The 11,098-nt window shown below is 48.4% G+C and overlaps 1 protein-coding gene across 4 annotated transcripts in view; it reads left to right on the plus strand.

Annotated features, from left to right (window-relative positions):
* LOC147632978 (long chain acyl-CoA synthetase 7, peroxisomal-like) overlaps nucleotides 1-7,386 on the plus strand; it is a 72,938-nt gene extending 65,552 nt beyond the window's left edge. For all 4 annotated transcript variants that reach the window (XM_086805977.1, XM_086805978.1, XM_086805980.1 and 1 more), the window contains 5 exons: nucleotides 6,168-6,271; nucleotides 6,361-6,446; nucleotides 6,733-6,822; nucleotides 6,944-7,030; nucleotides 7,155-7,386. In XM_086805977.1, the coding sequence (XP_086662103.1) occupies nucleotides 6,168-6,271; nucleotides 6,361-6,446; nucleotides 6,733-6,822; nucleotides 6,944-7,030; nucleotides 7,155-7,253 (466 nt within the window). In that variant the 3' untranslated portion in view covers nucleotides 7,254-7,386. The remainder of the gene's footprint in view (nucleotides 1-6,167; nucleotides 6,272-6,360; nucleotides 6,447-6,732; nucleotides 6,823-6,943; nucleotides 7,031-7,154) is intronic.
* Nucleotides 7,387-11,098: the final 3,712 nt, after the last annotated feature.

The following is an 11,098-nucleotide window of genomic DNA, read 5'->3' on the forward strand; positions in this document are numbered from 1 at the left end:
CTTCATTCAAGGCATTGTCATTGCTCTCCTCATCTTCTTCCTTCACGGAGGGTGCTGGCTTCATTAACGTGTAGAACTCATGTGCCTCCCTGTATTCATCATTTGAGACATCCTGGTGGGATAGGCCACATGGATTGTGTTGAATAGGTGTTGCTGGATGGCTTTTCTTCATGAGTTGGAGCTACTTCCATATTTTGTGGTAAAGTACCAGGATTCCAATGGGTTTGTAGACCACGCTGCTCTCCGAGGTTAAATGCCGGTAGGTGGCATCCACCACGTACCAGCTATCACCATTTTGGGCATCTCTAGAATTCATGTGTGTGGATGGGATTTGGATGCCCAAAAGATTAAGAATGTACAAGCTTTGGGAATGGGGGATTATCCAATATAGAGGACCAAGTTTTCGTAGCATGGTCCAGGCACTTGAGACGGCTTCTTGGACACAAAAATGGGCTTTGGAGCTCAAGTGTCAAGTGGAAAGAACTCTTGAGGATTTGGGAGAGATCGAGCAATGAAATAGGTTTCTACATGGTGCTTACATGTATTTCTCATGTGGTGGAACACAGAGATATCTCCTAAATTTTAGGGAAAGTTGCTATTTTTGGCAATCTCCAATGGAATTTCCGTTTGTGTCATTACCTCCGGAATTCAGCAGAGATCGAGGATTGCCAAAGCCCCATTGTAAAATTAGCTATCATCTAGGATATTTTTAGAGCTGAAGATTCTGGAATTTTTGGCCTTTGGATTTGGGACATGTGATGGATAAGAGGATAAAAGTGGCACAAGTGTTCTCACACTTGTCAATTCAGCTCTACACATGGCATTGTAGCTTTTTCTTGCTTATTTGAACATGAGAGAGTCATCTCTTGGGAGAGTTTAAGCTTCAAGCAAGTTTTTGGAGGCTGAAAACTTTGATTTTTCACCAATTCTCTTCATATCTAAGCCCGCCATAGCCATATCCAACTTGGGGAAGATAACTTTCACTACTCTACACCATCTTGCACACCCTCAATGGCTGAATTTCAGCAAAACAATCCTAAATCTTGCTGAAATTTCTGGTTTTATGTGATATACAAGCTGGTTTACAGGTTTTGGCGCTCATGGATGCGACATATAGGCTGTTGTACTGGTTTATGTGTCATGGATGACACACACGTGGTGGATAAGAGGATAAAAGTGAGACAAGTGTTCTCACACTTGTCAATTCAGCTCTACACTTGGCATTGTAGCATTTTCTTGCTTATTTGAACATGTGCTGCTGCATTAACTTGGCCAAATATAGATTTGAGACGAGACCATGCCTCATGAGAGCTCTTGGAGAAGCTCACTTGATGGATCTGATTATCTGCTAACCCACAAATAATGAAGGATAAAGCTTTTGAATCATCGCTTACCCACTTATTGATACCGTCAGGATCTCTAGAAGGTTTCTTCTCTGAGCCATCGACTATAGCCCAGAGTTCCCGATCTACCAATCCCATTTGCATTTTAATACTCCATGTATGGTACTTTGAACCATTAAACTTCTCAGACTTTTCTAAGAAGTGCCCATAGTGATGACTGGACATGGTGCACACTATCACAACTCACACTGAGTGATAAAGAGGTATCCTTTATCAGTAACAAGATCCTTTTACAAGAGTGTTCTCTCACACAGAGAGGTGCAACAAGATAGACTCAATCTGCGTACAATCACACACTACAAAATCAAAACTGTCCTTCCCTAAATAGATGCATGTGAACACACATAAATTTTGAAAGGTTAAGGGATTGTGTGAGGTAGTAGTAGTTTGGTAGAGTTCTTTCCTTTTTAATTTTATGAGAATTTTTTGATACTTTTAACTCTGCCTTGGTTGGAGTACGGAGATACCTAGGCATGATGTGTTTTCACTCAGAAAAATGGAATATGCTCTTTATAATGTGAGAGCATGATACAAAATATTTATCACAAAGATATGTATTGCCTCTTAGGATGGTGTAGTTAGACTTAATGAAAATATGTGAAACATGCTCACAAAGAGCCTATGTGTAAATGCCCTTTTTACATCTTAGGTTTTATAAACCATTAATCATCAAGATTTATTTTGAAAATCTGAACTTTCCGTCCTAGAAATAAGGAGGAAAGGTGAGCAGACGGTGGAGGCTTGATTCTCCTTCAATGATGGATCTTTTGCGCTGTTTTGCTGCTTGAGTGTCAGTTGCGCCAGAGGATACACTGGATTGTATGACGAATTACCACCTAATTAGGTGCTTATTAAGACACCAAATAACACTTAGTTTGCTGTAGAAGGTCTAGCAGACCCGTCTACAGAGAAGGCTCCAATACACGCACATGGCTGCTAGAGCTTCCGTGTGTTACGCTTTTGTCTTGTTCTTGGTCCGCTCGCTGAAGCTCACGCTCCCCCCCCCCCCCCGGCTCGCGCTGACTGCACGCTTTCTCCCTCTCCCGCCATCGCGTCTGCTCCCCCTCTCTCCCGCCATCGCGCCTGCTCCCCCCCCCCCCCCCCCCCCCCCCCCCCCGCCTGCACTCGCGCTTGCCCCCCCTCTCCTGCCTGGCTGTCCTGCGCGCCCCTGCGCTGCAGCGCCCCACCCCCCCTGCTCCTTCGCCTCTCTTTCGCGCCCTCCCGTCTCTCTTCAGCGCCCCGCCCCCTTTCGCCGCCTCGCCTTATCTTCCCCTCCGCCCCCTATTTTCGCGCTTTTCCGCCTCCCCCCTAGGGGTTTTTTTGTCTTCGCCGCCTTACCTCCTTTTTTTCTGATTTCTCCGTCCCCTGGGGTCTTCCTTTTTTGTTTCTTTTAGCCTTCCGCCTTCCCTCTCCGTCCTTTGTGTGCAGCTCGGCTCTTGCAGGACTCTCCGCTTTCACTCCGCCTTCGACTTAGCTTCAAACACTGATGGAGGCTCCTCCCGCCCCGCCTCAGAGGGACTCTCCCGCATCCCCCTCGCCCGCCCCTGAGGATACCCCCATCAGGCTTTCTCTTTCGCCAGAAGAGGAAGCGAGCCTCGCCGCCGCAGAGGTGGAACGCCTCCAGGCACACTCCACCATCTGCCGTATAGTCGGCACTCGCCCCAGCAGAGGGGAGATCCGAGATCTTCTACATGCCCGCCTTCTTGCAGATGTGGGCAAGATCCTGGACGTTCAGCTATTGGGCCGTGGTCACTACCAGATCGAGTTCGAGACCGCCCAGAGCGTGGCCAAGGTCCTAGCCATGAGTCCCCTAGACATCAGGGGTGCTCGGGCATTCTTCAGACCTTGGCAGCATGGCTTTGACCCCAGCAGCGGCCGAGCAGGGAGAGCGCCTTTTCCATGTTACAGTTTGCTTCCCTGGACTCTGCCGTGAGTACCTGCCGCTCCTTTCTAGGCTAGGAGCATTGGTGGGTTCGGTGCTAGAGACTGGCCCCACAGCAGCTTCAGCGGTGGCCAGAGCAGCTGGGCTACCTTCAGTCAGAGTTTTGGTTCCCGACATCTCCTCCCTCCCGAAGGTCATTCAGCTACCTAGGATAGGGGGGGGATGGATTGATCAGAGAGTGGAGTTCTCGGGGCTCCCGAACCAGTGCTTTATCTGCAGGCAGGTCGGCCATCTAGCCAAGGCCTGTCCTCGCAGGAGACCCCGACCCTCACCACAGCAACAGGCCCATGACGGCCCGCCCACAGATGCGGCTCGGCAGGCAGCCTCCGGGACACCTGCTCAGGCCACAGAGACCTCGGAGTGGCAGCCTGGACAGGGGCGCCGTCGAGGGAGACAGCCACAGCAGCACGCCCAGAGACCGGTGCAGCAGCAGCCACAGTCTTAGCATCACTGGGTTCCCGTGAGGAACAGCTTTGCTCCCCTGCAGGAGGAGACCCCTGCGACGAGATGCCAGCACCCCCTCCTTCACCCCCCCCACCTCCCCCTATCGCCCCGATTCCACCTTCGCCGCCTCCCGTCCCCGCTCCGGTTTCGGCAGCGGCTCCTTCTCCACCCCCCTCGCCCCCCTCCTCCTCCCCCCCCCCGCCCGCCTCAGCTCCCCGGGAGGCCCTGGCAGTCCCCTGGCGGTCACCTGCAATCCGGAGGGCTCTGAGCACCGATCTTGATCGAGCACCGCAGAGGAGACGTACCATGCCGATTCGGGCTTCACGGATATCATCTATCCGCAGTCGGTTGAGTCGCCTCGGCACTAGACAGCGCTCGGAGGCTTTTGATTACTCTTTCACACGGCTTTTTGGAGCAGAGCCCCCCCACGAGCCAGCACCCATCCGAGTTCATGTAGTGATACCTCTGGCCCGCGGGGAGGAGGCACTTGATGCAGCGGTGACCTTCTCGTTCCCTCTATGTGGCCCATGCGACCGGGAGTGGACTCTGGAGCTCGCTCTTAGCACTTTGAAGACTCAGGCAGTTGAGTTTTCCCACCATGTGAGCGATCTGGAGGTGACAGATGTGATAGGCCGACTATGGGAGTTGGCTCATTTTTTCTTGGATCCCGGGAGTGTGGATGCCTCAGGGATTCGTCATTTGGTCGTTCGTAGTGGCAGACTTAGCATGCGACCCTGGATATGTATGCATACACGAGGTTGCTTTGTCTGAGCGGGAGGCTGGGGCACAGCCCACTGGCGCCTGATCCGTGATTCTTGCAGCACACCGGGTGGGCAAATTCGTAGCTGCTCGGATGGGGACTATTCTCCATCCAAGCCGCTGCGAAGGCCCGCCGTACGGCTGAGACAGCTTCTACCTCAGCAGGTCATCCATGAGGATCATCTCATGGAATGTACAGGGCCTTGGCGGAGCACAGTATATACGCTATCGTGGTTGCTTGAGGCAGGAGCTGTAGAGATGCCTGGTTGGAGGCAGTATTGATATTTTGATGATGCAGGAGCACCACTTGGGTGAGAGCAGGATCCGGAGATATGGTTCGGTGATGCCTGGTAGATGGGACACCTTTTGGTCTGCAGGGTTTGGCCCTTTGGGTGGACAGGGAGGAGTATGCATGGTCATTGCAGATGTATGGCGGCAGGCCATTGTGGATCGAGGGATCATTGTGCCTGGTAGAGCACAGTATGTCATTCTGAGGATGCATGATGAGCTCTTGGGCGTGCTCAATGTCTATGCGCCCAACCATGCTAGTGCCAGAGCAGAGTTCTGGACCCAGGTTACGGATGCATTGCCAGAGGCCGCACATTGGTCTGTTGGGGGAGACTTCAACATGCTTGAGGACCCGGCCGATAGGGTGGGAGGCAGTCATGTTACAGTGCACGGCACGGAGCTTGCAGCTTGGGAGCGATTTTGCATGTCACTGAGGATCACTGATGCATGGCAGCATGGGGCCTTCTCCCGCTCTCAGGACAGTCTTCGTTTCTCTCGGTCGGATCGCCGGCAGGGAGGGACTAATCTATCACGGATTGATCGCTTTTATGTGGGCGACTGGTTAGGGGAGCGAGGGGGCTCCGTTGGCATTCTCGCTGGCACCTCATTTTCAGACCATGCGCCAGTTATTTTGACACTTGAGGAGAGGACACGGGAGCCCAGCCTGCAGTTGAGGATCCACACCACCTGGCGCAGCGGCCCCTTCTATATCCTGCACGCGGGGTCCCCCCGTTGGCATTACAGGCCACCTGTTTGGCTTTTCCCCCCTCCTATTGTATGATTTAGCCCCTCAGTTCCTTGTACTGATGCTTGTACTTTTCAGCACCTAGGGAGAGTCTCCCGGGCTGCCTTGCTTTGTTCACTGCTCTGCTTTTCTTGTGAGCAGGAGAGGATCTTTTGTAGCCCTACGGGCGTTTTTATATAACTAATGAAAGGATCTTTTCTCGAAAAAAAAAGAAAAGAAAAGCTTCCGTGTGTTACAGCTAGAGACATTTTTTTTGAAGGATGATGTTTGAATCCATGGAACGGACTGTCAATTTAACCAATGCCGATTTTAATAAGCGAAAGTTGATACAATTTATCGGGCAATAATCATGTTCTATGCTGATGCTGTTAAGTGGGCATTGGGGCTCCATCTGCATAGCTGCTGCTGTCACCATGTTATAGTATAGCATATATGACATGTCAAGTTGGCCTCTCGTTGGCATTCTCCTTGAAAGAATGGCTTAGACCCATTGTGGCACGTGTAAGATTTTGCTTATATTGTAAAGCAAAGAAGCATCATCATAGACAATAAACCTAAACACAGGTTTCGTGGAATGCCATTTCAGGAAGAAAAACATCTTCAAGCTTGCTCAGGGAGAGTATATTGCTCCAGAGAAGATTGAAAATGTCTACGTGAGGAGCAAGTACATTGCACAATGCTTCGTATACGGTAAGGTTTTCAATTCCATTTCAGTTTTTGCCAAAGAATAAAGTGAACACATCCACTAGGACATGTCATGAAAAAGTGAAATATTGCAGGTGATAGTTTCAATTCCAGTCTGGTGGCCATCGCTGTTGTCGACCCTGAGGAGGTCTTAAAGCTGGCTAAATCAAGGGGCATGAAGGTCTCTTTCTATTGACAATTGTGTGTTTCCTATATGCTTTTTGGTGCCAAATGCATCATCGGGAGGTTTTTTTTTCACTGAGAGCATCATAAGTGAGTGTTTTGTTAGGATGGGGGAGATAGCCTAGCGGATAGAGTGTTCATGCTGTATTCTGCTGTCATGAGTTCAATACTCACCCCTCCCTCGCACCCACCCACCCACCCCCAAGTAAGGGGTGAAGTTTAATATAAAATACTCACAAAAAAAATGTGCGCGCTGTCCCGGATGGTTCTGGTCATTTTTGCAGCATTCCAATAATCTGGAGAAACTATGCGATGACCTTGAAGTGCGAACCGCCATTCTTGCTGACATGGATGCCTTAGGGTGTGAGGCCAAGGTAAAAAAAATCATGGAAGGTGTCCATGCCCTTTGTCCATGAATTCAGTGTTCGAAGAACATACATTTTCTCAGGTGTAATGCTGACTTGTATTCTATGGATTTTCACTTTATGCTTTTAGTTGAGAGGATTTGAATTGGCTAAAGCCGTCACTCTTGTGCCGGAGCCTTTCACTGTGGAAAGCGGGCTTCTTACACCAACCTTCAAGGTACAAAGCTGGCAAAACATTCAAGATGTTAATGCAGGCTGTGTGTGGTGTCGTGATCTGATCAGATAGATTTAGAACTAGAAATGCTAGACTAATTGCTTTTGTTGTTTTGGCATGTAACCAGGTGAAAAGACCTCAAGCGAGAGCACAGTTTACCCAAGCAATAGAAGACATGTATACAGAGCTTGCTGCAAAAGAGCAGCACCCTAAGAAAATCTTGTAATTGTTTTTTGTGCAACAGCCATTCTTTTAAGTCTTTACCCCGAAATCTCACTCATGTGACTCCATGCTGTATATGTTTACAGTTGAAGAACACATTATTATGGAAGAGGGAGTGCATACGGTTTTCAATGTAACACTTAAGGCAATTTTGTGCTTATTTTCATCAGTCATTTCTATTGAGTGAGGCTTTTAAATGCTAGAAGTTCTTTGTTCATATCCATGAGGTGGCATGCTTATATGGTGGTGCAAAGATGGGTTCGATGGCCTTTGCCACAAGTACGAACAATAAGGTTCATCACTGGTGAACCCCTTTGTGTTAAACTGAAATTTGGCTGCATTGACTTGCCTCTTTCACCTTACAGTATCCTACATGTCAGGCTTCAAACTGGCTGCCTTACTGGGCAGCATGGTGTGGTAGAGGGCCCATGACACATGTTTTATCTTAACTTGAAAATGGTTCACACACTGAAGAGCACTTGAGATAATTGTTGCTTGCCATATTTTCCTTTTGACTCACAAGATGTCAAGATCTGTAAGCATGCTTGAACCACCACGGCTAGAGAGAATGAACCACTGCAGCCAGAGGGAACAAACATGAGCTAGATTGGACAGCATTTATCACATCCACAGCAGTATGATGATAAGGGGTCTAGCTAAATTGCGCCCATCCATATAATGAAATCACGTAGTATACATAATGAAATCACTACATACTGCCAGTTGGCACCATTGGGGAATGTTCAAACTTCAATGGAAAAGGAAAGGAGGCAAGGACGCCAAAATGAGAACTTTGAAGGCAAAAATTCTTACCCATTTGCAAAATTAGACTCGTTCCAAAAATAGACATTTCTTGAGGGCTCCCCCCTTAAGCATGCGGGATATGGAGAATTGCACTCATGGGTACGTTTTGATTAATGCGGGACTCTCATCTTGACAAGTTATGTTATTTTGGTGTAACATATAATACCTCAGTATTTGCTATCCAAGTCAATGTGGGAACCATCGAATTATGGGTAGAGTGCATCGAGTGTGTTACTCTTGCAAAACTTCATCCAAGCCCAAGAGTCTGCAAGACTGAACTCAGCCGAGTCGACCAGTGCTAATGCAAAAAGGGACCAATTGATCCTTGAGGTGGTACACATTGACTTCCAGCCCTGCCGCCCGCCCTCCCCTTCTCTGTTTTGCTGCGCCCATGCTTCTACCTGCCACTTGCTTCCCCCTTTCCTCCCCAGCCCCTTCCTTGCCTGCCATTTCACACCCCCTTCTCTGTATTGCTACGAACCTCCTCCTGCCCACCATTCCCTTACACTTCTCCTGTACTCATAAGCCTGGGCATGTGCTCATAGACTCTGTTGTGCAACATATCTATCCAAAGAGTGGGCCTCTGCAGAGAGCAAGGTCTAATAAAAACCTGAGGCAATACTCCTCACCAGTATGAAATTCTCCTTGAGAATCTTGCAAGCATCTCAAATTGTCCCTACTGTGCATAGGAGAAAAATGGTTTGTTATGTCTGCCACCCATTTGTGTCCAAAATGCCTGATTAGCATGAAATGAGAACTCAGCCTACCTATCCATGGTCACCTGGAACTCAACTCTAACAGTGGACAAGAGATGGAATCCAAGGGGACTTAGGACGCTTCCCTATGAAGCATAGCCAACTTGTGTTTGATAGCTCGCTCCTTGTCCAGAGCCTTTTCTTTCTTGGCAAAGTCAACATAATGATAGTGCTGGCTGGTCCTCTCCAGTGCCAAGCCTCTCCTGGGGTCAGGATCATCACAAGGCCTCCAAATCTCTCTAACCTCGAAGGAGGTCTCTGCATCTTGATAGAGTCTGGGATGCGAGCACGGGGTACACCCTTCTGCCTCCCAAGTTCCCTGATGCACAAGACAATTGAGCAGTGATCTGATTTGGTAGTACCACCAAGCAAGATGGCAATAGAGCCTCCTCTATCCATGCCCCAGTCATCCACATAAAATCTATCCAATCGTGCAAAGATGCATCAATCCCTGCTTCTACCGTTGTGGGAAGCCTCCCTAGACCCTGCACATTCCATGAGATAATCCTCATGGTAAAGAGGAGGTTTTGATTCCAGACCTGAGCAACCACTTGGTCGGAGTCTGGACACGCCTCATAATGTTGTAGAAAGGCGTAATCCTTGGAGCAAAGTCTAATGTCAACATGTTCACTCCCTGCACAGTCTGTGCATAGGTGCCCTACAGGACATGAAACATGGTGCCCTATGTTTCATGGATTGAAATCATACCCAGGGGTGTCTATATTAAAGGACATATGGACCCATGCACTGAGAAGAAGAACTTGGAAAAAGCCTTAAAAACTCGCTTTAAATTAAAAACCCGATCATCGATCAAATGGGCCAACCAGACAATCCGACTTACCAAATCAGCCGATTCTATCGCCCAATTCTATGCTTCTGATGATTGCCATAATAGAAGGGTGGATCGACGGCTTCTCCAATCATTTAAAAGAAGTGGCCACTTCGATCGTCAAACCTTCAATCGACCGATCGTTGTCTCAAATCGCCTCGATTGTCCAATCAAACAGAGAAATCGTGCAATCGTTCATCACCTCGAGCGATTGATCCGACACCGATCGATCCTTGTCTCCAATCGCCTTAAAGTCCGATCGCCTGATCTCGCAGAGAAATCGTGCGATCGCTCGTCAACTCACAGAGCGATCGATGCGACTTTGATCGCTTGTTTTCCGATCGTTCGATTGCACGACCACTTATGCCACGTCATCCACCGCATAGAAATACCTTAGCCCATGATTGCATAATCATTTGTAATCGGAGCGACTCAAGTACACAGAGCAGTGCCATCGCCGTCTGTTCTAGCGTCCTCCCAAGCCTTCAACCTTGCCCAACTCAGGTATTTCACAGTCTTCTTGATCAAGCAGTCCTTGTGGTCGATTGTCTACTTCCATGAAGTAGCATAGCATTGCTGTACAGAGGTTCTTGCAAGTAATGGATGCGCAGAGAGGTGGATTGCCCTCTGTGGTGGGACTATACAGTTCAGTTTGTGCCTAAGGAAGGGGAGGAGCTTTTTGCGATTTTACTGTTGTCTGGCGAGTGGAGTAAAAGAAATATAGAAAAGCGAAGTTGCATTTGCATTGCATTTCCTCGATTGTATGCCCGGCACTGATTGAGTGCTTGCAAGTTAACTTCTTGTTTGCAGAACAAGTAATAGAGTGCACAAGGTTGGAAAACGTGTGTATGCATTGGGCCAGTGTAGCAGTTGCATGCCTTGGCAGATTATTGTGCTCTGCTGCCATTGCAGGTGTATCAGGCAAGATTGCATTGTACTGATCAGGGTTGCAAATCTCCCTAGAAGTAGAAGATTGTCCAGCGAAGGGTCCACACCCAAAGGGAAAAACAAGGCCCAAGAACCCTACATCATCATGGATCTTAGTGAGACCAAAGACCTATGATTCCATCTCAATGGTTAGACTAGTTTAAGAGGCTCTCCAAAGAGGCAAAGAAAGCCTTTAACATAGGAGGCAGAGGAAGCCACAACACCCCCCTCCACTTCGGAGCCAAAAGTAGCAGAGACTTATGCATAATCAATAATCTTTAGCACCCTCAAATTGTTGCAAGCCCACACCTCCAAAGTTGAGTAGTATGAAGTAAAGCTTAAGGAGGACCATGCCACAATAAGCAAGTTGGAAATGGAAAATCAACAAATTTAGAGCTCAAAGAGCTTGCTAGAGGAAAATATGAAAAGCTTTTGAACTCTTATACCCAATCGCAAGCCACTCTTTTTTGAAGAAACACACAAAGCCAACACCCTACAGAGCCACCTGGACGACAAGGAAAACGTGTACCTCAA

The sequence above is a fragment of the Cibotium barometz genome, chromosome 12, assembly GCF_041138505.1.
Source record: "Cibotium barometz isolate CiBa-2024 chromosome 12, ASM4113850v1, whole genome shotgun sequence".
NCBI lineage: Eukaryota > Viridiplantae > Streptophyta > Polypodiopsida > Cyatheales > Cibotiaceae > Cibotium > Cibotium barometz.